This window comes from Barbatula barbatula (assembly GCF_947034865.1).
Source record: "Barbatula barbatula genome assembly, chromosome: 8".
In the NCBI taxonomy this organism is placed as follows: Eukaryota; Metazoa; Chordata; class Actinopteri; order Cypriniformes; family Nemacheilidae; genus Barbatula; species Barbatula barbatula.
Window position 1 is genome coordinate 7,371,882 of NC_136771.1, and position 27,742 is coordinate 7,399,623.

Genomic DNA, 27,742 nt, shown 5'->3' on the forward strand with positions numbered 1-27,742 from the left:
AGTGACTTGAATCTGCTCCGGGCTTCAACCGGTAGCCAGTGGAGAGAGATGAAAAGGAGTGTCACATGAGCCCTAATGAATACCGACAATAATGATTATTATCGGTCATGACATAATATGGTTTCTCTCCACACAAAACACGTGGTACTAGGTACTAGGTTGTGTCTGTGATTGTTTTACCCGTGAAAATAGTTGAAGAAGTTTCTTGACAGAGATGTTTTACGTGCATCGATATGGATATTTTAGATTTGGTTTGTTATGTCACACCAATATAGAATGTACCAATTCCATGTCAAAAATATTTTCATCAACTTTATTTTACATTTAGACTACAAAGTATTGCATTACGATAAGGTAGCAGGGCAGCATGAATAGATCAAACTAAAGTTATAGCTGTGAACATAGCTTTAACAATAATGCAAGCTATAGCTTAGCATTTGAGGAGAATAGGTAATGGAAGAGGCAAGCATCCATTGATTTCATTCAGCGAAGTATCCCAACCTACACAAGTTACAGTATTCATCAGGCACGCACATCTTCATGCAAATCTAAGCAGAACAACGGTAAAGGGATCTGCCTTGAGTCTGTGTAAGATTGTCTACTTTTACTTCTTTACATTTAGTCATAGCTCAATTTATTCCTTTATAATGCCATTCCTATGCCTAATCCAAATATCTGTATTGCATTTAATTTCTTTTGGCGTCTGTTGTGTTTCGATGTTCTAGGACCATTATTTAAGACCTCGAGGACATCGACGTTGCCCCTTTAAGAGCTGTTTTGGGTCTGCACGTGCTTTCCTTATATGTAGGCTCGAACAAAAACAGCAGCGCCTTTGACCGACAGTAACCTCCCCTCTCAAACCGGCAGCATTGCTTCCAGTATAAAAGGATGGAGGAGAGGAAAAAAATGTTCGTCCATAAGAGCACACAGCACCAACAGGACAATATCGCTTTAAGATAGTCTGAAGAGATCTTTTTTTATCTCTTCTCAAAAGGAATTACAGTTCATTAAACCAGGAATAATCATATTGGAGGAAAGAAGCGGTGAGTCGAGAAGTTTCTTTTTTCCCCATTTGAATGAAAAAATATTTTATAAATTGGACAATGTGCCACGTATTTTAACAACTTTGGTGATAGTATATCTGTTTACACATTTTAAAAAATCATCGTGTAGTCAGAAAAGCGCTCGTGTTGTTTTTGACGAACTGCATGTCTACCACATCGTGTCCGCTTTATTGTAAACAACATTTGGACATTCGTGTAGAAACTGCTGTATCGTTGACTCAACTCTCTTGTTTATCATGATAGTGTTTTTTGAGGCCATAATTTGTTTTAATTACCGATCAGCGCGAGCTGCGCGAAATGACCGAGAGTAACCTTTCCTCTGCGGAACAATGAAGATCACATTGCGCTTCAACTCTTGAGCGTCTGTAAAGTGACACGAATGTAACGACTATTAGGATTAAAATGCTCAAACGAATGTTAAACACGACTGTGCATTTAATATAAATGAATGTCTTTCCGTGTTTTTGTTTATTTGTGTTTTTGTAATTTGTGGTAACGTAGAGGTGTTATCAAAGATCTCGATGCTTCTACATATACTTAGATTTAACATCGTTACATTCATTTCAACAGACTTGCAATAATTGTTTTCTTATAGTTTTAGGTCGGTCGCGACAGTTTATCCTTCATTCTTTCTTGTGTGACATCAATTGTTATTGTCAAACAATCGTCAAACAGTTGTTGTTTTGCTGTAGGGCATGTGCAAGAAATATAATGCTTTACATCACGACATACGACGCAGGTGAAGTGATGTGAGAAAATGGTAAACAAAGGGAAAAACAAGAAAATGCATGTGTCCACTAGAGGCGTCGTTTTTTTGGTGAAACGTCACCACAAACAGATTGAGTGAATATCTCTAAAAAAAGATAATAATCAAAATTATTTCTCCCTCAGATGAAAAGGAAACGAAAGCACATTTAATATATTCTAAAATTCAATTCAGGAAAAGTATTTAGTTTACGAAATGATGTCATTCAGTTTCTGATGTAAGTCATTGTTATTATTGAATCAAAACAACAAAAGGACATCTTAATATTAAAATCAAATCCTTTTATTGTCACTCAACCATATACACAATTGCAAGAGTAGGTAAAAAGCTTGTGTGCAGTTCCGGTCAACATGCAGTATAGAGATTGGCAATAATATACACTAGACTTGTCTGTACACAATTACAAAAATTTGTTCCTCTGTTCAGTGTTTAAACATAACAATACAACACAGTGTTTAAACATAACAATACAACAGATGACACATCATTTACAGAAATAGATATGAACTTATCTACAGTGATGTATTCAAGATTCACAGTTAGACTGTTGCAAATAATGTTATGAAACAAAGCAACCCACATATTGTGGTATTGCCTTTCATTCTTTGTGGTGGTTTGATATCTACAGATAAGCTAAATGGTGTTTCAGTGCTAAGACACTGTGTCCAAACAGTTCATTTTACATTTAGTACCTACTTCTTTTGGGGACTTTTTGCCCATTAAGCAATCCGGCTTTCATGTGATGTGGCTTGTTTAATTTCCTCTCTCAATTCTCAAACTGCACAAACAAATTGGCTGAAATGGTGGAAAACACAGATCCTCACAATCTGTTGAATGTTTACTTGTCCTATAGTCTCTGTTTATTTAATGCAACTCCCTACTTATAAAGGTACACTCAGATAAAGTGGTGAAATATTTGTATATTTGACTTGTACCTGACCATTCGCCATCATTCAAAGAAAGTGTAGCAGCATATTGAATTTTGTTCCCGATTTTTTTAACGACTTGCTTTTGAAATAACAGTGAAGAGAAGCGGCCTGGTCCGTGTAGATCTGTGGCAAGATGGCTGTCTTTACCCAGTTAGGATTACTGCTGTGGAAGAACTTCACTTACCGACGGAGACAGACTGTAAGTTAAAACCTAATGTATAGGTACACCCACACACACATATGGAGTCCCTCGGGTCACTTTTTCAAATAGCAACATCTGTTAAGTTCTAGAGGTCACCAACAGACGCTATACCCTTCGTAACTAAATTAAATCTAAGTGAATGAATGCATAAATAAATCAACAATCTGCTTAGCATTTATCAATTGTTTGACAGTTTTATTTATTTTATTATTAAACCATACTCTAATGTCATGACGCTTGAGTTAAAATATGACATAATCAATACTATTAATGCATCATTTTACTTCCTGTGACATGACAACACAAACTGATCTCTCCACACTTTCTTATCAACCTTTTTTAAAACAAGAATGTCTAGTAGTTTTGCTTCAAAAAACGTATTAAATGATGACATATTGGACACCAGGTGCATGTACTTTGGCATTGAATGTATTAACCAGAGATTCAACATTTGGGTAAACAAGAAGCCATCATCATGAAAAACAGGAATTACTTGAATTGACTAGAGCAATTTATTCTAATGTTTTTATTCAGGGAAGGAAAGCCTTGGTTGTATGCAATGCTGTCTTAATGCCAAGAGTATCCAAAACAATAAAAAATGTAAAATAATAGCTGTGATGGTCACTGGGATTGTCTTTATTTTCCAGATTCAGCTGCTGATCGAGATAATATGGCCGCTCTTTATCTTTTTCATCCTGATATCTGTCAGACTTCACTATCCTCCACATGAACAACATGAATGTAAGTGTTAAAAACATATGTTCAAAACATAGATGGGGAAGGTTTACTGTGAAACCAAAAGCCAAATAAATGTGATCCACAATAAAAGTTTTATTTCTGTTTGTGTGACATTCACAGTCTTAATTTACTTAACTTAATATAACCCAGACTATCAATATTTGCCGTCTTTGGAAATCACACCCACCTCAGGGGAGGTCAAGGACAGCAAAATAACTATTAACAACAGCAAGAACTGTTATATATCTAAATGTCCCGTGTGTCAGTTACTATTCTAAATAGTAAAAAAAGGAAATATTGTACTTTATGTTGTAAATTATTATAAAACTTTGCAGACGTGTGGATTTTAATGGACAGTGTTTTAGCAACAGTTTTATGAGCTTGACCTATTTATCTGTTCCGCACCGATTTCACCATGTTTGGTTGTTACATATTGCCCCAGTTTATTATCAATTTGAAATGAACTTGGACAGTGCATGGGATTTCTTAACAGTATTTTGGAATCATGGAATATCAAGGAATCATCTTTTTCATTAAAAACCTTCCAGATGATATCCAAAAGATCTGTTAAAATCTAAATTTGAGTATTACCTTTTTTTAATGTATGTTCCTTGTCTAATTGTTCATGATGCAACTTATTATATAAAAGTATATATTCAGTATATATTACTTGCTTACCTCATTAAATGTTGACTTCTGATTGCTTTGCTCTATTATTCCAGGCCACTTTCCAAATAAGGCCATGCCCTCCGCGGGAGCGTTACCCTGGGTGCAGGGCATCATCTGCAATGCTAACAACCCATGCTTTCGCCATCCCACTCCTGGAGAGACCCCCGGGTCGGTGGGAAACTTCAATGACTCCATGTAAGCATTACAAGCATTGGAGATGAGTTGAATCGTGGAGAATTCAACTGTGTGAATAACTCACGATGCCTTCACTCTAAATGACATATTGTCAGCATTTATGATTTCGGAGTCATTATTATGAAACATATTATATTGGAAATCTTTATCAAGTTAATTTATGGTATAGGTTTTCAAGTTATGTATTTACCGTATATGTGTGACCGTCACATTTACAGTATCTCCCGACTGTTCACCGACGCCAAGAAAATTCTCCTCTACAGTCAGCAAGACAAGAGCTTTGTGGGATTCAAAGGACTGGTTAGGGCCTTGAGAAAACTGCAGAGAAATACTGAAGGTAAGTCTCTTCTGAAGCATATCGCTATTAAATTGGGAATCTGGAACGTGTGTCAGAGTTCATTCTTGGCATAAAGTTCACAGTTCTTGAAGTTTCTCTACCACTTAAGCATTTGTTGTTGAGTTGGCCTCAGATAATTTGTAGAAAAAAACTCCAGCTTATTCGTTTGAAGATACGTTTTGGAAGTCTTATCATAAAAGAAATACATCTAAAGTTAGTGGACTTTAGGAATCTGCTTCTTTTTTCCATCTTAAATCATATTTCACATCCCTCTGGTTTAATAACGGTGATGAATAAAGAGAAATATCTAAATTTTATCACTGAGCACTTAGGAATGTATTCTTCAGACATGTTGCATAACTACGAACACTGACATTCTTGATACTGACTGTTGGATTTAAAATCAAAACTTGAACTTAGGTGCCATTCATGTCTGTTAAACGTTGAGTTTTTTTCAATCATCAACCTTTAATAAAACAAAAGAGTTAACATTGTTTATGTTTATACTAATAACAATCATGACACATTTGCTGATATCTTCAGTTTTTTCATTTAGTCTGAAGGGATTGTTTGTTGTTGTTGAGAAAGGCATGCTGGAAAGACATCCTCTCACGGTTGACAACATTTAATTAATGTTCCCTGAAGATCCCCTGTTTGCACCTGGGGTTTGATAAAAAGGATGCGAGCATTGGCCGCAGTGGATAGTAAAGCCTTTTGAGACATTTAAACATAACAATTGTATTTCACCGGGACATGCACAAAAAAGTGTTCCGGAAAGATGTTTATTAAGAAGAGCTGTCAGAGAACATGCTGGAGTTATAAGAATCCTTTTCCTTCTGGTCACGTCCAGCTTTGAAATCATCCAGTTATGTAAATGATTGGCTGAGATTGTGGTTAAACCGTCAGAGCTGATGCCTATACTAAAGACAAATGTTTATTTTTACTTCTGCTAAGAACTTTCATGAGGAACATATCTATATTTATAGAAAGACCTTTTATCGCGTCTGTACAAATACATCCAAAATATAGAATTAACTAATCGAAAAAGTGAAAAAACCTGGTAAATTCTGAGAACTTAAAGACGAATGACCTGCAGTAACCTCGGCATAAAGAGGGAAGATTCAAAACAGTTCATACCATTGACTTCTGTGGAATTTACTGTCATAACACAATGAGCTCTGTGAATAAGCCTGTTTTTTCTTCCTTCTATAACTGAACATCCTGCACGATTAGAACTAAATGAGCAATCCTCTCGTGACTGTTGCAATAATCTAACGCAACTCTGCATTACCTCATAGGCTTTATGATCGCGCTGGGAATAGAGTCATGCTTTTCACAATGTTCTCAACTACACCCTTTGTTCAAAAATATAAATCATGCAGAAATTGTAAATCGTTGCTTTATGTAATGGGTCCATTTAATAAACAACAATTTGCATTTTGTTATCAGAGTGAATTGTAAGCGTCATCATACTTTTTGTATGAGTAATCTACACATTAGTAAATGCATTTGGACATTTACTTTTTATATTATTAGATTTATAAATTCAAAAGAAAATTTGAAAAAATGAGATCCATTGTCTTATAGTATAGCTTGGGCTTTTTCAAAATAGCCACTGCATAAAATATATTATTGCCATTCTCTCAATAAAATAAAAATAAAATGGGGTTTAAAAGGTTTGAGAAACATAAATTCAGTCTACTTAAATCCTACTTAAATATATACATTTATACATACAGTATATACTCTCTCTCTCTTAATGCTTACATTTAAATTTTTTCACAGGTTTCAAACTCAAGGACTTTCTGCGTGATAATGAAACGTTGTCTGAGTTTCTCGAGAAAAACGCGTCTCTGTCAGAGCATGCTGTGAAAGAGATAGTGGAGGCCAATGTCAACTTGGAGAAGGTAAGCCAACTGATCCAGACTAGCGAGTGTCCTTGAACAACCAATCAGAACAGAGAGTTTAAGAACAACAGTGAACAAATTCAGGATTTTTGCTGTGTTTTCTATAATTATCTTCACTCGTGTATGCACAGCATTTAAAAAACCCAGCATCAGTCAATTAATATAGTGTGTCACCCACCCATTTAGCTTGGAGAGGATTATGTAATTGTCGCTGGGTTATAGAGATATGAGACAATCTGTTTTTCAGACGTTTGAAGGAGAGTGAAGCCTCTATAGGTCACAATGGGATATCACGGTCAGATGCTGGAAAATGGATCGCTCTGCATGTGCTGTTGCACGGCGGAGGGGGGATGACGAAGCATAAGAGGGAGGGTTTAAAGTCACATGACTGTTGTCCTACAGAGCTACAGCCTGGTGACTATTCCTGGAAAACTAGAAGGGCTGATTGAATCTCGCACCTATGGCAGATGTTTAGAAAGACAGTGGCCGCTACGTGAACATTCAGCTTTCGGTTTTTGGAAAATGCATCTTAATCAGATTCCCATTTGGCTGTAAATCTTAGACAGAAAAATGGTTAAGCCACATTAAAATACAATACATATTTATTTCATTTTATTTTGAACAGATTAGAATTGACGATTGATTACATTTATTTAGTTAAAAGTTTTTCCTTTAAATTGTACAAAAATGAAATGTTTGTTGTTGTCAGAATTTGGTATGTAACGCATTGACATACTGTAAATACAATTTTAAATGTGGAGGTATATATGGTGTTTCTGACAAGAAATATAATTTATTAGGTAAATTTAACTTAAAAATGCGTTTGAATCCACAGTCGTTTTAACAGTGTTTTTCTGACCTACAGGTCCTTATTAGAGGTTTTGGAGTTCACCTCATAGACCTCTGCAATTCTACGTCTTTGGAGGATTTTGTGACCATAGCTGATAAGGATGTGTCCCAGCTGACACAAAACATCATCTGTCAATCATCTACTGAATGGTTAAACAATGCAGAGAGCCACTTCCTTTCCAATCTGGACTTCCTGAAGCCAATACGGGTAATACAATCTTTACACAAACTCTATTTATAGAATTCAGCCTTGTTTTTTGATAACCATTACAAGCAATAAGATGAGGCAGAAGTTTTTGCTTGATTGTTGATGATGATTCCTCTTATATAACGACCCGTATGAATAAGGTTGTGTGTAGGCTACATTAATACAATAAATGCTTTGTAAAGTACACGTTATCAGAGTCAAGTTCAATCTAGGACAAATATATTTTTGTATTACAGACACAGTGAACTTTGTCAGTAAACAGACTAATATTGTGGTCACACACAATATGTCGGTGTAATTAGTTCAGCATATTTGTACATTAGAGGCTAACAGCAGTGGCCACCAACCAGAGGTCTTCACATATGTCTTTGTGAAGAGTCTGTGTGTATCTGAATGTTTCCTTTGTCTTTTGAGTAAAAAGATCTCGAGACGGTTCATCATTACCGAGTGATTTAGTTATGTAAGTGAGGGAACAACGCGCCATTTAACGTTTCTTTTGTAAATCACAACAGTATAGTGTTCGCATCACCCCAGTTATACCCGATGACCTGAAAGATGCGCGAGTTCGTAAATACAAATACACCCAACTTGATTTTACCATGCACTTCATCAAATAATTGTTTTTATTCTATGGCCTTGCAGAAAGATGTAAAGTCTGACCCAAAGATTATCCAAGATGTGTCCATGGCAACAGACAGCCTGCTGGAGAGCTTGGGAGCATTAGCCGTGGAGGTAAGTGCCTCCTAAAATATCCGGCACCCCCGTTTGAGGATAGAACTAGACACCAGACTGAAGTGTTTGTTTACCCCTGAAGCTCGAATGTTCTAATCCCAGATTAGTCAGTAATGACTGATCACAAAACAAACTGCAACTTGTTGAACCTCTTCACGAAGTAAAAGCTTTGAGAATTATTGACACACATGAAAAGTACAATTTTATGCAATTGTCAGAAGATTGCACCAGCTGTTGACCTGGATTGTACTGCTGGTTTCAATATCTTGAATTTTGACAAGCTAGGCTATTCTCCTCCCCAATTATTTTGCTTTGCTGTGGCCAGATAGTAATCTTTAACCTCTCCGCTTTGCCTCAGTATCAAGAGACACGAAGCTTCTTTTGCTTACGGGGTGAAAAGCAGACAACAAATTCCTCTTTCAGTTTGCACCCCAAACATCTCCGCCATCAGAAACTCAAGAGCTGATACTTTATATCTGTTAGTGGGGGTCTTCTGGGGTCTACTCTCTGCTTATGCATCGGGCCTCAATGTCCCAGCTGTAAAAAGCAGACCCAAGGGAGCGTTCGGTGAGATAGCGACGGAAACTTGCCCCGGCAGTTTCAGCTTTTCTTGCCAGCATCGGGGAAAAGTGCTGAGCTCGATAGATACGAGATAACACCCATTTAGATCTCTCGCAACATGTCTTCCACTCAGTTTCCTCATCACACACAGTGTTTGTTCGCTGGGAACTTGGAACATTTTTAGCTAGGCATGGTGTTATTTTCTGAAACAGAAATCGACCAAACGCCAACACAGGCCTGACAGACATTAGTTCCTCTTTGTTCTTGCATGAACTCTAATAACCCGTGCTGCAGCAGGCAGCCCGGAGGTTACTCTAGGTCGCAGCCTATTTCTTGAGTTACTCGGCTTTGTTTGCATGTCTGGCCTGCAGAGCTTCCTCAGACACCTCATCTGACATTTAACAGATAGTCGACAGATATAAAAGCAGGCCATTACTAGCTATAGCTGCTTTGTATGAACCATTCAGAATTCTAAGATGTGTCCAGAGGAACTCACTGTAAAGTGGAGGAGGTGCTTGAAAATGTTTGTAAAAAATAGAAGTAAGCCCTTTTTCCTTTAATTGATGGATATTTTGGAATTTGCTCATGACAGTGTTTAAAGGGATACCACACCCGAAAATGAAATACCTGTCATGAATTACTCACCCTCTAGTTGTTCCAAACATCTATACATGTTTTTGTTTGGTTGAACACAAAGAGAGATATTTTGGAATAATGTTGGCAAACAACTGTTCTGAAGTACCATTGACTGCCATAGTAGGAAAATATATTGTAGTCAAAAGTGCCCCAGAGCACTTTTCCTACATTCCTCAAAATATCTTCTTTTGTGTTCAACAGAACCAAAGATTAAAAAAAAATCTTACGATGGCAGTCAATGGCGCTTTAGAACGGTTGGTTGCTAACATTATTCCAAAATATATCTCTTTCCAAAATACATTTATACACGTCTAGAAGAACTAGGGGGGGTGATTCATGACAGAATTTTTGGGTGGAGTATCTCTTTAAAGCAATGGGAATCATATTGACTGATCCTTTACAAACCTCCTCCTTAATAACCGTTCTTATTTCACATGACAAATGTTTATGTAAGATACGATGTCAACGATTTATTGTAGAATGAAAACATTCTCGCGTTTGTATTCATAATACCGTTTCACTCATTGACATTGATTGAATCTCATGAAGTAGGTTATCTTCCTGTGTTCCTGAGTATGCTTTCCATTTCATTGAGAGATCGACCGATAGTAACCTTGCCTCCAACAGGCTCGCTCTAGCATGTCACAGCACCGCCTCCATTCGGCTTGTTGCTGGGCGAATGGCACAAAAATTCCTAGATCCAAAAATCTAAATTCTTTCATTTATTCACTTTCATGTTGTTGAAAACCTGTATATGAAACGAATTTGGGAAATGTCTCAATGGAAGTCAATAGGGGTCAATGTTGTTTGGTTACCATCGCTCTACAAAATATCTACTTGTGTGTTCTGCAGTAGAAAGTCATTCAGGTTTAGAATGACGTGACAATGAGTAAATTACAAAATAATTTTCATTTTTGGGTACACTGTCCCTTTAAATGCATTACCTATATGTTAGTTCTGTGTACCTGTAATGTAAGTTCTGTGATCTTTTACTCACTTTCAATCGGCTTGTCATTTTTGAAAGGAACACAAACTTTTTCAATAAACATCCTATTGAACAAAAGATTTTTCCTTTGTGTGTCACATATAAAAACAGCGTACAGCAATAGTTATGACGGTGACTAAATGATGATAGAATCTTTATATAATTTCCTTGGTTCATGATTATTTCAATAATCTCATGACAAAATGAGTTGCCTTCGCCCTAAAAATAGTAAAGATTAGATGTATCGCGTTGCATGTGGACAAGCACGTTTCTCTATTATTATTGTTTTGATGATGTTTGGGTTAAGTCACCATCTGTAACGCCCTCCAGCTGACAGTTAACACTTTATAATAACACCCTGTGACACAACTGGCTCACGTGGACCAAAAAAACAACATAACACACTGATGTTGATTGTGTTTAATGAACGTGCAACCCAGTTACATCTTGTCTGTTGGAATTTTCTTGCAGTCCAAAAGTGTTAGTCTCATCTCGCGTCCCTTATGCAACTCTAACAGTGAATGATATCTGGGTAAACTATTTATAAACATGAGCGTTAACTGTCATCTTTCATGCAAAAACGTTGTTGTCAGATATCCATTGTGTCTCTCCTGGAAAAAAGTTTGTCTATCATTATGTCTTCCGTCCACAATTCTAATTGTAGCTTCCGTCTCCAGTGTAATTGATTTAGTGTTTTCTTTCAAATTCCTCATATTTCATCTCTTCTCGTCTTTGCACAGCTTGCGAGTATGAAGAGCTGGCGTGACATGCGAACAGAGATCCTGTACCTGACAGGAAACAGCACACAATCCCCCAACCACATGTACCAGGCCGTGTCTCGCATCGTGTGCGGTCATCCGGAGGGAGGCGGCCTCAAAATAAAGTCCCTCAACTGGTACGAGGATCACAACTATAATGCGCTGTTCGGTAACCACGGCAACGACAGCGATGAAGAGCATGTGTCCATGTACGACAACTCCTCCAGTAAGTAAATTAGAAATTTCACTCCATCTACATCAAAAATTAGGGCTCAAACCACTCTAAATAAACGTTTTTTCCCTCTAGCGCCCTACTGTAACAACCTAATGAAGGGTTTGGAGTCCAGTCCCATTTCTCGCATGATCTGGAGGGCTCTGAAACCATTGCTCATGGGAAAGATCTTGTACACACCAGATACACCTGCCACCCAGAGGATCATTCATGAGGTTAGTAGAGCTAAAATGAGAGACACAGCAAGATCAACCATCAGAAAACATTCTAACTATATTTCACTTACTCTTAGGTCAACAAGACATTTCAAGAGTTTGGAGTGCTCAGAGATCTTGGAGGCATGTGGGAGGAGATAAGACCGAAAATCTTCAACTTCATTGAGAACAGCGAGGAGATGGACCTGGTTAGGGTGAGTTACGCACACACCGTTGTTTGAACGCAGATAACCCTCCTGCAAAAAGAAACTAAACGATGTTGCTCTTAATACTGCCACCCTTTGTAATTAAGTGGTACTGCATGTAGACCTCACAGTTGAACTCAAATGGCACACAATGTGTGCTTCAGGAGACTTATTGGCAGGACAGGGATCTTAAAACCCCTGGATTTGTTGACGTGACTACTAAAATGTCATACTATATCTATAATGACATATTTAATTTTACAGTATGAGTTTTTTATCATTTATTTTTGCATTGATGTGACGTATTTTTACTATCGTTCTAATATCAATATTTTATGATGCATCCACTTTTTATATAATAATTAATAGAATCTCGTCCTGAACAGACACTACTGCAGAACAACGCCAGCGCTCGTTTCTTCAATGCCAAGCTGGTCGGGACAGACTGGCGCGTGGAGGACGTGTCCAGTTTCCTATCCAAGGCCTCGGAAGACACACGTCCCCCTGGAACATCATACACGTGGAGAGAGGTCTTCGACGAGACCGATCAGGCCATACAAACCATCTCTCGATTTATGGAGGTACACACACACGCACACAATTGTATTTACAGAAATATCTACAAACTCCTAAACCAGTATACATTTATCTCAGAAGCAAAATTTATATTTTGTCTTGTTTTCCGAAATGATAAAAATGTAAGTAAGTTTATGCTTAAAATCAAGAAAAAAAATTGCACTTGAATTAGACCTTAAATTACGTTTATAAATGTTTTACCCCATTGGAAAAAGAATTTGTTTAAAATTTGAACTTTTTCAAGTAAATCCCTCTCAAGTATATTAATATAAACATTTTTAGGTATTTTTACTTAAAAATGAGACACACATTCAAGAAAAGCATTTTTGGACATGTTGGTTTGGGTATTACATGAGTGTAAGGTCAAATTTTATTTTTATCGGTTGGACCGTTACCTCTGTAGATCTGCCTGAATGCGACAACCATACAAATGGGCAACTTGTGATCTATCCTTATCAATTTAATAGTTCCAAGAACCAAGCTAAATAATTTTGTATCTACTTTTTTTTAACTGCACGTCTTTGTATTTTTCTGGGTCATTGTGCCACTGCAACAGACAGTGAATCAACTTTCAATTCTCCAATAAATTACAGTAATGAATCAGTCACGCTGCTCGAGAAGGTCATGTCCGTCCAAAACTCAACTTCATTGCTGTGATACGATCAAGTAAACTGTATTAAAATTAAAGTGCTCTGTAAATTCTGTCTCTGCATGATGTTTTCTAATAATTCCTGTCCCTCCTGAAGTGTGTGAACCTGGATAAGCTGGAGCCAGTGGCCAATGAAGAACGGCTGGTAAATAAATCCATGCGTCTGTTGGACAACCGCAAGTTCTGGGCAGGAATCGTATTTCCTGATATGCAGTTAAACACATCTGAACTGCCACCAAATGTCAATTATAAGATACGAATGGACATTGATAATGTAGAGCGCACCAACAAGATCAAGGACGGGTATGATACTTTATTCTTATACATTGTTTAGAACAAAAAGGCTTATTTATCTTATATTAATCTAAATTTATAGTAATAAATATATTACTGATAAAGATCAAATATATGACTCATAATGTTAATATAAGATTTATGTATATGTTTTTCATAATAGCTTCTTATAGCTAATACTTGCCATTGCAATGCTATTCTTGTCATATTTGGTATTATTCCTGAAAACAATAAAAGTTTTCACAACTTAAATCAAACCAAGCATCCAGCCAAGCCAGCAAGAGCTAACGGTTGTGTTTGTTTTAGATACTGGGATCCTGGTCCTCGGGCTGACCCGTTTGAAGATCTGCGCTACATCTGGGGCGGATTCTCCTACCTGCAGGACGTTATTGAGCACGGAATCATCAGAGCACTTACGGGCAGCAAAGAGAAAACTGGAGTTTACATTCAACAGATGCCTTATCCCTGTTATGTGGACGACATGTAAGACATGTCTATTTAGTGATACTTTTTGATAGTACATTTAACTTTTCCACTCTGCCTTAAAATACTTAAAAATATTGTCTATGTCGGCAACCAACTATGTTTTAAAACAGCGCCTTAAATACTTTACTGACGGAGAGAGAGCCATGTTTGTTGTCTTTTTTGTAGAGGTCTAATCCGTCCTATCCTCTTTGCTGTAGGTTCCTGCAGGTTATGAGTCGCTCAATGCCTCTGTTCATGACTTTAGCCTGGATGTACTCAGTAGCGATCATCATCAAAGGTGTTGTTTACGAGAAAGAAGCACGTCTGAAAGAGACCATGAGGATTATGGGTCTAGATAATGGAATCTTATGGCTGAGCTGGTTTATAAGCAGTCTGATACCATTGCTCATCAGCGCCGCCCTTCTGGTAGTCATCCTAAAGGTATATTACAACATATTCATTCTTAAAGGAGCAGTTCGTCCCAAAGTAAAAATTACTCCCCAACAAATCTGTACACATTTCTTTGTTGGGATGAACACAGGAAAATATTTTTGGAATAATGCTTATGACCAAGATATGAAAGAGCAATGCAATATTGCACATTCTCTGTTAAAATATATATCTAACAAACATGTATACATTTCTTTGTTTTTCTTCAGATGGGCAATCTACTGCCTTACAGTGACCCTGGCGTCGTTTTCTTTTTCCTGACTTCCTTTGCTATTGTGACCATCATGCAGTGTTTCCTCATCAGCACGCTTTTCTCTCGCGCTAACCTCGCAGCTGCCTGCGGTGGCATCATATACTTCAGCCTCTACCTGCCTTATGTGCTGTGCGTGGCCTGGCAGGATTACGTGGGCTTTGGGGCTAAAGTGGTTGTGGTGAGTGTGGCTTCTGTTAATGTATTTTTGCATCCGCTGCTGAACAAACATTCAATTTTTTAAAATGTTTTCCCTTGCATCTGTTCCGCAGAGCCTCCTGTCCCCCGTTGCGTTTGGCTATGGGTGCGAGTACTTCGCTCTCTTCGAGGAACAGGGTGTAGGCATACAGTGGAGTAACCTGCTCTCCAGCCCCCTGGAGGAAGACAACTACAGTCTCACCACATCCATCTCTCTCATGCTGTTTGACTCTGTGTTATACGGCATCATGACCTGGTATATTGAAGCTGTGTTCCCGGGTGAGCATTCAGAAACTCTGTAGAGTGTCACTCAGATGATGGAAAGCTGTGAGATGGTTTTTGATGGTGGGAAAATTAACTCTTGCAGGCCAGTATGGCATCCCACGTCCTTGGTACTTCCCATTCACAAAGTCATACTGGTGTGGGGAGAAGTGTGGCTGGACGACATCAGTATCCAACAACAAGAAAGATAATACTGAAGGTATAGAAACAACAAATATACATTACAAAATATAACATAATATATATAAATAACCCTCTGAAGTGTGCAGCTTTGTTTGATGTGTTGAAGATTTCCAATGATACATGAAGTTATGGCAGGAAATATTGACTAGCTCATCCCCTTTTTAAAACAACCAATAGCATTTAAAATACCTTTCAGACTTCCAGATGATGTCATAAAATTACTAATAATCTATATTGGTGGAGAGAGGAAAGCTTATATTTTGATTTCATGGGGACTTTAAGAATTGTGTGCAAATATGTTTGACATGTTTTTTTGCTAGCCAAATGTGTTGAAAAGGAGCCATCTCACCTGGTTCCTGGTGTTTACATCAAGAACCTAGTGAAGGTCTATAGTAACGGGAAACTGGCGGTGGATGATTTGACTCTGGGCTTTTATGAAGGCCAGATCACCTCCTTCCTGGGTCACAATGGTGCTGGAAAAACCACAACCATGTACGGCAACTTAACAATAATTTATATCTGATGTTATTGGTTTCAGGTTCATAATTCTATATAATTCTAAATATTTCTTAAATGTTTATTAGGTCTATTCTCACTGGTCTGTTCCCACCCACCTCGGGCACAGCTTACATCATGGGCAAAGACATCCGCTCCGATCTAAACACTATACGGCAAAACCTGGGAGTGTGTCCACAACATAACGTCCTGTTTAGCATGTGAGTCATATCAGCATTTTAACCCATGGTGGATTTGAAAAGCTACATGTTTTGGTATGTGCTTAGCTTGGATCTAAAATCATAACGATTCTCAATGTCATCCAGGCTCACCGTAGAGGAACACATCTGGTTCTACGCTCGCCTGAAGGGTTTGCCTGAGGAGAAGGTAAAAGCAGAGATGGAGCAGATTGTGATGGATATCGGTCTGCCTCATAAGCGAAAGGCTCGCACCAGTCAGCTGTCAGGTACGCTAATATCAATAAAGAAAATAATGCAAATCGAAATGTAGTGTTTGGTTTTCTAAGTCTGATGATTTGCTATAGGTGGAATGCAGAGAAAGCTGTCCGTCGCTCTGGCGTTTGTCGGAGGTTCAAAGGTTGTGATTCTTGACGAACCCACTGCTGGAGTCGATCCTTATTCTCGCCGAGGCATCTGGGACCTTCTGCTAAAATATCGTCAAGGTAGGCAGAGCTTGTTGAATCAAACATTCCTGCATTGGTTTGAATTAAAACGTCAATTAAAGCCAAGTGTCGATTTGTTTAGCTCGCACAATCATCCTCTCAACGCACCACATGGACGAAGCCGATATCCTGGGAGATCGCATTGCCATCATCTCCCATGGAAAGCTCTGCTGTGTGGGTTCCTCGCTGTTCCTTAAGACCCAGCTGGGTACGGGATACTACCTCACGCTGGTGAAGAAAGACTTTGATCTCTCCGCAAGCTCTTGCCGAACATCCAGCAGCACCGTGTCTTATTTCAAAGAAAGCCTTAAGAAGGTGTGAATCCTTGTAGAGATGCATTATGGGTTAGAGGGTTGGCTTGGTGACATCTTGGTGACATTTTTCAACCAAGTGTTTCCTACTTTAACATTGTATCATTTACCCATTGACTTTCATTATTTCTGTAGGTGGACAGCGTGTCTGAGAGCAGTTCTGATGCTGGACTAGGCAGCGACCACGAAAGTGAAACAACCACAATAGGTACAAACATCTCAAAACACAAACCCTCTATGGTGTCTCCTAACAAGTCAAAAAGAAAATTCTAAACTTTGTAAAGCGTGTTCCTCAACTTTGCAAAAAAGGTAAAAATTGTGCCCATGATGGCTGTGTAGACAGACCAAGTCATACGTGTTTTGAAACTCCTGTTCCAGATATCTCCCTGATCTCCAACGTGATTTTCAAGCACGTTCCCACAGCCAGAATGGTTGAAGATCTGGGTCATGAGATCACTTACGTTCTACCCTACAAGTACGCTAAAGCCGGAGGGTTTGTGGAGCTTTTCCACGAGATTGATGATCGACTCACCGACCTCGGCATTTCAAGCTATGGCATCTCTGATACGACTCTGGAAGAGGTGATGGATTATAAACATTTTAAAGTTCAGTCCATTTCCTACCATATAAATTTATTTATTTTCTTTCTTTATGTTCATTTTTATGTTTGAGCAGATTTTCCTCAAAGTCGCAGAGGACAACGGGGTGGATGCTGAATTGTCAGGTAAAATCCAACACAGTTCAATCATTGTGTTCAATACTTAAATATAGAAATATTTTCTTAAAGTCAGTAAGAACCTTGAAGTAACAAAGTCTCCCCTTGTGTTGTTAACAGATGGAATTCTTCCCACACGGAGAAATCGTCGACATGCTTTTGGTGACCATCAGAGCTGTCTGAAGCCCTTCACTGAAGATGAATTAGATTTCAATGACTCAGAAGGTGATCCAGATACTTATTCTACTCATTCTTCATTCATTCCACTTCTTGGTTTATTTCATTCTCAAGTATTTAAAGTTCACGTGTAAAAAATTGAGTACTACATTTTTCTTGCATCTAGGGCTGTCTAACAATTAATCGCATCCAGAATAAAAGTTTGTGTTAACATAATATATGTCTGTGTACTGTGCATATTGGTATTTATAAACATACTGTATGAACTTTTGTATTTATAAACACTAAAAACACAAACATATTTATATTTACATGTATTTGTGTATATTTACCAATAATTAAAATTATAAGTTTATATCTTCGATAAATGCATTTGTGTATGTTTTCATAAATACAAAATCAATATGCACATAACACAATCATATTACGGAAACACAAACGTTTATTCTGGATGTGATCAATCGTTTGACAGCCCTACTTGCATCACACATTTTGAATTTACATTTCAACAGAGGCTGTTTGATAGAATACAGTTTATAGAATGAAATATAGACCAAATTGCTAAAAATAATCAGATTTCATCTTATTCCGATCTTTAGTTCAAATGTAAATAGCTTCTATAAAATATGTAAAGATCTAACTGGAGTTAATGTGCACATGCAGAATCGCGTGAGACGGACTGGTTGGGTGGAGCTGATGGTAAAGGCTCGTACCAGGTGAAAGGCTGGAGTCTAAAGAGACAACAATTTGTGGCTTTGCTCTGGAAGCGCTTCCTCTACGCCCGACGTTCCCGCAAAGGTTTCTTTGCTCAGGTACGACCTTCCCTTCTCTTTACACAATCACAGATTGATTAAACCTCTCACCTACAGCGGATCATCAAAGTCTCTAACTCTTTTTGTTTGTGGTTTTAGATTGTTCTGCCTGCTGTTTTCGTGTGCATTGCCCTGGTCTTCAGTCTCATTGTACCACCATTTGGAAAGTATCCAAGCCTCGCTCTAAAACCCAGCATGTATGATGAGCAGTTCTCCTTTATCAGGTACCCAATACCAGCCACACACCCTGTGCTTTAAAGTAATAGTTCACCCAAAAAAATGAAAATTCCTTCATCATTTACTTCCTTCTTTTGCAGAACACAAAATAAGATATTTTTAAGAAGGTTGTTAACCAGCACCCCATTCACTTGCATTGTTTTGTGTCCATATAATAGAAGTATATGGGTGCCGGCGCTGTTCGGTTATAAACTTTCCTCAAGATACATAATTTTGTGTTCTGTGGAAGAAAGAAAGGTTTGAAGTGAATAAATCATGACAGAATAAAATTTTTTGTGTAAACCATCACTTTCCTGCCAGTCTACCCATTATCCTTTGAGTCTAATGATTCTTTAACACCACAGCAATGATGCACCTGAAGACGGACATACGAACAGGTTACTTGAAGCACTGATGGATAATACGGTTCACAATGAAAAATGCTTAGACAAGCCGAAATCGATGTGAGTTCTGACCTTGTTTAACATACACAAATTGCTGTAGTGCAAATTATAAATATTTATTTATTGAATTTACACTTTAACATCCATTTATAGAAAGTGAACTTATACACACTTAATGATTTTTGTGGGTTTTAATGTTGTTTGATTTTTTGGTGTGAAACAGTAGCAAGTCATGTTCGGATGGGGATGCAGAATGGTTGACTCCAGAGGTTCCAGAAAGCGTTCAGGATTTGTTTCTCAACGGAAACTGGAGCATGGAAAACCCGTCACCTTTTTGTGAGTGCAGCTGTGAAGGACGTAAAAGGATGCTTCCGGAATGTCCGGCGGGAGCAGGCGGTCTGCCCCCACCTCAGGTACACACAGCCGTCGAATATCGTACCATATTACTTCAATGTAGCATTATTCTGTATTTTAGCATTGTATACTTCCAAAAATCTGATGCGCTTAATTTTAATTTCCTCAGATTCAAGTCACCAGTTCTGAAACCTTACAGAATTTGACAGGCAGAAATATTTCAGATTACTTGGTGAAAACATACGCTCAGATTATCGGCAAAAGGTGTGTTGAACATATCCACAAATGCCATTATTTTTTACCTTATTCCTTTTCATCCTAATACCAGTTCTATAACTGTTGTTTTCTCTCTTCAGCTTGAAGAACAAACTCTGGGTCAACGAATTTAGGTACACATACCACTTTTTAAGATTATAACAACAATTATTTACACTTAACGTTTGAAAGATTCAACTTTCAATTATTTCTAACTGGTTGGTCTACAGGTATGGTGGATTCTCATTGGGTGCTAGAAGCTCACAGGCCCTCCCACCTGGCGATGAGCTCAATGATGCCATCACTCACATTCGTAATCGCTTCAGTCTTAAAACGGTATGTCAGCTTACATTTGATCGACAGCTACTCCACAGAGATCAATGTGACTGCCAGGTGTTTGGATTTTTGGCATGTGTTAAACCCAGTTTTGATGCCCACAGGGCACTGCATCTGATCGCTTTCTGAAAGGCCTGTCGACATTTATCCGAGGACTTGACACAAAGAACAACGTAAAGGTGTGTACACTTTTACTTTTGTACAAGCTGATAAATAAAGAGCTTGTAAACAGATGCTTTGTTGTTGCATAAATATGCAAATAATCCGGCAACATATTGTTTATTGTCCGGCTTTTTCAATAGAAAATCGGCTAAAATTCTATTAAATAATTTGTCAAACCCTGTATTGTTCAGGTTTTAATTTTGTATTTATGCAGGTGTTTATTTCTGCTTATTTTCTCTATTAATTTTACCTTCATGATTTATGTACTTTATATATGAGGGAATTACTTAATTATATTTAAGAATTTTAGTTATTTGTATCATTTCAATCTAAAATTGTAAAATATTCAGATTTATGTTTACATATTTATGATTTATATTTTAATTTGAATTATAGAACTTTAATTATTCTCATCGTTTTATTTAATTATTGTAATATTTTTTATTTATATGTTGAATTGTACTACAGAATTTTACATTGTTATATCAGAAAGTCTTAAAGGTTGTCAGAGATTAACACATTAGGTTTTGATAGAGCTGGTTAAGTTAATCTATTTTTATAAATCTTTAGCCAAAACTCACATGACTGCACCATTTCAACTGGATTTAAACTCATTCCCCAATAAGACCATGTCCAGCATTATGACTGTGTCTTCTTGTTGTTTAGATCTGGTTTAATAACAAGGGTTGGCACAGTATCGGAGCGTTCCTCAACGTCATGAACAATGCCGTCCTGCGCTCTAATCTCCCCGCCGGCCCTGAGCGCTCCAAGTTCAGCATCAATGCATTCAACCACCCGCTCAATCTTACCAAAGAGCAGCTTTCGCAGGTGGCCCTGTAAGTAACCACAAAATCAATATACTCTCATTTTACAATGCCACCTCCATCTCTAACATTTTAAAACATCCACCTCCAGAATGACAACCTCAGTGGATGTGCTGGTGTCCATCTGCGTCATCTTCGCCATGTCCTTCGTCCCAGCCAGTTTTGTGGTATTCCTCGTTCAGGAGAGAGTGAATAAAGCAAAACACATGCAGTTTATCAGTGGAGTGCAACCTTTGCTCTACTGGCTGGCCAACTTTGTTTGGGATATGGTTAGTGTGTGCTAAACCTGTTAAATTGGACTGATTCTTCTAATGATTGTATTAAAATAATTAAAGACTCTATATAGATCTGTGGTCTGTTTAAGCATCTTTTAACAAATTTTGTCTTTCTCCTCTAGTGCAACTACATTGTTCCAGCGACTTTGGTCATCATCATCTTTATCTGTTTCCAGCAGGAGGCTTACGTGTCCTCCACCAACCTCCCTGTTCTCGCTTTACTGCTGTTGCTTTATGGGTAAGGCCTAAAGCACTATAATACTATAGAGACTATACTATGGTATAGTGCTATATGTGATTTTAACACATATGATCTCCAAAAATGTGTCAATAGTATGAAAGCATTGAGCATAGATAAATCCAAAAACAAAATGTTGTGTCCTTCTAGCTGGTCCATAACCCCCCTGATGTACCCAGCATCATTCTTCTTTAAGATCCCCAGCACAGCATATGTGGTTTTGACAAGCATCAACATCCTCATTGGGATAAACGGCAGCGTGTCCACATTTGTCCTGGAGCTGTTTGGCAGCAATGTAAGTCAAATTCTGTTACTGGAGATAAGACTTGATACATATAATATGATCAAAGACTGCTACAAACAGCTTGGAAAGTCCCTGAATGACCTCTTGATGTTTCTCCTGATTTGTTTAGGAGATTGGCGGCATCAACAACATCTTGAAGAATGTGTTCTTGATCTTCCCTCACTTCTGTCTGGGCAGAGGTCTCATCGACATGGTGAAGAATCAAGCCATGGCTGATGCTCTGGAGAGATTCGGTGCGTACTGTTTTTTTGATCATTTAGAGTTGATTTGGCAAGCTGTAAAGGTCCAAGTGGTATTCTGGACTTGCACTGGATGGTTTCCAGGAACATGCATTGGAATTACAGTTGCTCAAACATGTTTACCTCTAAACAAAATACTTTCTGAGAAATAAATCAGGAGCAAATAAGGCTAAACCTAATTTAGGCACTCATGACAGAAAGGCAGGAAGCACTGCGCGTATCCTTCATGAACATTCAATACTAAGACTATGTCTTCTAACACTGCCTTTTTGATTGTTTCAGGTGAGAATCGGTTCCGTTCTCCTCTGGCGTGGGACATGGTGGGCAAGAATCTTTTTGCCATGGCTGTAGAAGGAGTGGTTTTCTTCTGTATCACCGTCCTCATCCAATACCGTTTCTGCATCAAGGCCAGGTGATGACCCAACATGACCTTTCATCTTTTCAAATTGGAAAAACTGAAATGAATCTAAATGCAATGTTACAAAATAAATAATAAATGTTTTGGTTTATAGGTCAGTTAGCACTAAGCTGCTGCCAATAGGAGAGGAGGATGAAGATGTGGCCAGAGAGAGGCAAAGGATTCTGGGAGGAGGCGGACAGACTGATATTCTTGAGATCAAGCAGCTCACAAAGGTATGTGAAATTTTTGTGGCATCTAACATCTCACACGCATCTCTGTATAGATGAACAGATTTCAAATAGTAAGAATTGCACGTTTCTAAATATTACGTTAGTTGTTGTTTAGTTTTACAGTAATGTTGTTGTTCCTGCAGGTGTACAAAAGGAAACAGAAACCAGCTGTAGACCGACTGTGTGTGGGCATCCCACCAGGAGAGGTAAGCACACTTCCTGTTACTTTATAGTTTGGGATATTCTGATGAGGATTATGATTTTAATGGTGAGATTTGCCTCATCAGTGTTTTGGTTTGCTCGGTGTGAACGGTGCTGGAAAGACGAGCACGTTCAAGATGCTCACTGGAGATTCTGTAATAACTAGCGGAGAGGCCTACTTGGCGGGCAAGAGGTACAACAACAGCATACATTTAAGACTAACACATGCTAATTTTGTTTACTACCATATGCAGAAACCAGTGTCTTCAAAATCAGGTTATGTTTCTTGAACCTTGACCAACTTTATGTTGTTTCTAAAGCGTGTTGACAGAAATCAATGAAGTCCATCAGAACATGGGATACTGTCCACAGTTTGATGCAATCAACGACCTGCTAACCGGCCGGGAACATCTGGAGTTTTACGCCATTCTGAGGGGCGTCCCGGATAAAGAAGTGTGCGAGGTCTGTTGTGTGCAAAACTTTGACCACATCATTATATCGGAAGTAATAATCGAGTCATCTGATTGGTTGTTTGTTTGTTGCAGGTGGCAGACTGGGGTATTCGTAAACTGGGGCTAATGAAATATGTCGACAAAGCAGCGGGAAGTTATAGTGGAGGAAACATGAGAAAACTCTCCACCGCAATGGCGCTCATTGGAGGCCCTCCTGTAGTTTTCCTGGTTCGTGTGCCACTTATAAACTTTGTAAAAAAAATTAACCAGTGATTCAATGGGTTTAATGGAAAAGGCAAACGATAAAATATTGTGGGTAGCTAGATTAGCAAAGCGAATATTCTTATGAATAAGTTGATGGACAAAATGAATTCAGTTTTTATGACAGACTTACTAAAACACAAAACCACTAAGATTTCCGTGCTTTCATACTTTTAAAATACTCCAAAATCGCTGCAAATGGATGTATTTGGGTGACCTCGATTTCATGAAAAGAACATTCATTCCAATTTAGTTCAGAGCTGTTGTGTAACCGTGCTCAGATCGACTGCTTGACAGACCTATTTTTTAAAAGCAACTCCCAGAAGTTCTCTTTGTTTTCTGCTTTGTTTTTAATGCGCCATAAAGTGTTTAAATCTCAAAGAAATTCGGTTGCACAGGCCAGTTCAAGTGAAGCAGCGCCGCCGCTCCCACCACGCAAATCACGCGCTGTGCATAGGGCACCAAGTGCTGAGGGGGCACCAAAAATAGCCTAATGGAAATTTTCTTGTTTTTAAATCTAATATTATTTCATTATGCTATAGAAATATTATTAGGCAGGCACATTTTAGCCATGTATATGTAAAAAAAAACGGCCAAACAATACGCGCTGCAGCGCTGCATCATAATGGAATTATGTTTAGGGCACCAAAATGGCTAGCAGCAGCACTAAGCGCAAGACTGCTCAATTCGACTGTATGTCAGTCTGAATCAAGGACAATGTTTACTCTCCTTCCTCTGTTTACGGTGTTCTGCTTGTGTTTTCTGCTGAATCTGTGGGCCACTGTTAACTTGGCTGTCGCTGTGGTTACAGGACGAACCCACCACCGGGATGGACCCCAAAGCCCGACGGGCACTGTGGAACTGCATCCTCAGCATCATTAAAGAGGGACGCTCGGTTGTTCTGACATCACACAGGTGAGACAGAGAAAATTCAACCTCTTTTTATCCAAAACATTCATACTACGACACAGCAACAAATGCTAAATTTGTATGGTTCCATGTTAATCTGCAGTATGGAGGAGTGTGAAGCTCTCTGCACTCGTATGGCCATTATGGTCAACGGCAGGTTCCGCTGTCTGGGCAGCGTGCAGCACTTAAAGAACAGGTAGGAATGCAAACCAAACACTTTCCATATCCATACAACCCACAAATTCATGAGGTGCATCCTGGGAGACTTTCAAAGGTTTTCCTATGTACAGTGTGCCGAATTTTATTCACATCTGTTTTTCCTTTATACTGTAAGATCAGTATTCTGAAAGGCCTTTGTCCTCTGCACCAGGTTCGGTGACGGGTACACCATCATCCTGCGGGTGGCAGGTTCCGATCCGCAGCTGGAGCCGGTGATGGAGTTTATTGAGCGGAAGCTGCCGGGAAGCACCCTGAAGGAGAGACACAGAAACATGCTGCAGTACCAGCTGCCGTCCTCCCTCACCTCCCTCGCCCGCATCTTCAGCCTTCTCTCTAAGAACAAAGAGCTGCTCCACATCGAGGACTATTCCGTCTCACAGACCACCTTAGACCAAGTAAGAACCCCTGCTCGGATTGGTTTCCATTCTGTTTGCAATTTCAGTTCAGTTGGTTCCACAGCAGTATTGTCATTGATTAAAACTATTAACCTTAGAAAGGAGTTTGTGATAGAGCAAAGCTAAATCAAATATTTTCCGTATTTTGAATCATGTTAAAAAACAAACAGTTCATTTTCTGAAAAAGTATTGTGTGTAGTCATTTAGGAATATATTTATATTTAGGAATATTTATAAGGAATAATCATTTTAAAACACAAATTATCTAATATGGTTACTGTTTCCTCTGCAGTTCCAAAAATGAACTAAACTAAACATGTACTTCTGTTACTAAATTAAATATATTTTATAAAATCTAAAAACTAATAAAGCTTTATTATCCCTTCTCGGCAAAATATATTTACCCTATATTTATGCAAATTTTCAGGTGTTTGTTAATTTTGCCAAGGACCAAAGTGATGAGGACCACCTGAAAGACATTTCTGTTAACAAAGGCGATGCCGTGGTGGACATTTCCCAGCTAAAGTCTTTCCTCATAGACGAGAAGGCCAGAGAGACAGTCGTGTGATCCACTGCGACCTCCATTCAGTGGATAAAAAATCCATCTTTCTCGGACTAGCGTGGGTTTTTTTGTACTCTTTTATTTTTTTGTACTATTTTTTTGTTCATTTCAGTTAAGTGTGTGCCCGCACGAGGGCAACGGACCTTAGACACACACTACTGATACAAATGCAAATCAATGCATAAAAATGAATCGCAATCGAGTCAAATATACTGACGGCGCTGAGCCTGGCGCTCACTGCCGTCTCAGTGTTCGTGAGGGTGAAACATGAAGCCGTTCGCTCCACTGGCGTTGAACATTCGATTGAAGAGACCATTAAAAACATCAACCCAGACACTGCCAAACCAGATGTCTAAATCAGGGCAGAGGTTCATCTCTTCCTTTAGCGCCAGCTTTAAACTTTCGTTGATACTGCCTTTCAGCGACAGCTCTTTGTCTTTGTACTTTATTTTCAGATATGCATTTAAACCTATAAGCAGATGATATTTTGAAGATGTGCAATGTTTCATTATTGTGTTTGAAAGTGTTGTGCCTTGAATCAACACTCCGGACTAAAAACGATGCCAGCCATTACTGGATGCGAAGCGATGCCAAAAGCGATTTGAACAGATGGCTTTTTCTCAAGCACACACTGTCCTCTGAACGGCGATATTTACATCTACTGTGACGAAAACAGTTGCTAGCTGGTTTTTTACATGGTGAATTTGAAAGTTTATTGCATGCTTTACATGGATTCCGTGTTTAGGAAACAAATGTGAGCTAAATCATGTGTTCTGTGCAGTTCCAAGAGCCATTACAGCTTTGTCATCCTGAAGTTTTTCAATGTGAGTATACCCTGGTGGTTGCTGTTCAATGTGTAAACTCGTGTGAAGAGGGTTTAATCGGATTTCACTGGGAGATTCATGGTTGTTTCATAAAGGTATTCAGATGTAAAACGCAGGAGAGGTACAGACACAAAATGTCTGGCCATCTTTTTATAGAAAATGCATTCATGGGTCTAGTACAGGAGTTAATAACTCAGTATGTGCCTCCTTATTCTGTTAAGCTTAATTGTTATATTAGTAATACCACAAAACCACTTTTTCCACAGCCATTTTCTCTCAACATGGCACCTTTTTATCCGTGAAGTGACCAAAAGCAACGATCGGTGCTACATACTGTTTTTTTTCCAAATCCCTGTGGTGCTCTTTAGTCAAACAGCCCCCCCCCCCAAAAAATAAAGCAACAATCCTGCTGCACATCAGATGACTTGGAAGAAAAAATGTATTGTCTTTGGTCCAAAACTGAAGCACTTTATTATATTCAATGGTCTTGACATTCACACTTTGAAAAGACAATTATGTGTTTGACAAAAGATTGCTAGACATTAATATTACATGTCCCACCATGGCCATTGTTTTCTGTGTTACAATGTATGTGTTTACAATTTTAAATATTAAAAACGTTATTTCAGTCAAACTTGTGTTAAATAGACAGATTTTTTATTTATAATGTAACTCAGTGGTAGAGCGCATGCATGTACAGTATGAGGCCCCCGGTTCAATCCCCGGCATCCCCTTTGCTCCTTAATGTCTTGAAAGTAGGGCTATCAACGTTAAAGGGGAATACACTTTTGTGATTTTTTTAGAGAACGTGTTTAGAGAACTTCCGGCGTCTTGATATAAAGCGTTTACCGTAATATGTAATGAATGCATTTTATTTAGCCTACAATGAATCTGTACGTTAACATGTATGATATGCTTTTTAAAAGTCTATTATAATTTTTTTAAATGCGTCAGAATAAAGGTAAATGTACTGGT

The 27,742-nt window shown here is 38.4% G+C and overlaps 1 protein-coding gene across 1 annotated transcript; it reads left to right on the forward strand.

Annotated features, from left to right (window-relative positions):
- Window positions 1-828: 828 nt before the first annotated feature.
- On the forward strand, window positions 829-27,742 carry abca1a (ATP-binding cassette, sub-family A (ABC1), member 1A). The gene is made up of 50 exons (XM_079462950.1): window positions 829-1,043; window positions 2,854-2,958; window positions 3,609-3,702; window positions 4,422-4,563; window positions 4,782-4,900; window positions 6,686-6,807; window positions 7,673-7,864; window positions 8,507-8,596; window positions 11,519-11,762; window positions 11,844-11,983; window positions 12,061-12,177; window positions 12,555-12,749; window positions 13,491-13,696; window positions 13,994-14,170; window positions 14,371-14,593; window positions 14,812-15,033; window positions 15,125-15,329; window positions 15,418-15,531; window positions 15,836-16,007; window positions 16,100-16,231; window positions 16,337-16,476; window positions 16,555-16,692; window positions 16,775-17,007; window positions 17,139-17,211; window positions 17,382-17,584; window positions 17,679-17,727; window positions 17,839-17,943; window positions 18,559-18,707; window positions 18,807-18,931; window positions 19,289-19,387; window positions 19,551-19,740; window positions 19,851-19,945; window positions 20,038-20,070; window positions 20,167-20,272; window positions 20,377-20,451; window positions 21,101-21,270; window positions 21,350-21,527; window positions 21,656-21,771; window positions 21,922-22,066; window positions 22,185-22,308; window positions 22,597-22,726; window positions 22,827-22,947; window positions 23,088-23,150; window positions 23,232-23,338; window positions 23,466-23,607; window positions 23,691-23,825; window positions 24,670-24,773; window positions 24,871-24,963; window positions 25,138-25,381; window positions 25,809-27,742. Exons 2-50 carry the CDS (start codon window positions 2,893-2,895, stop codon window positions 25,947-25,949), a joined length of 6,798 nt encoding a protein of 2,265 aa, XP_079319076.1. The 5' UTR covers window positions 829-1,043; window positions 2,854-2,892; the 3' UTR covers window positions 25,950-27,742.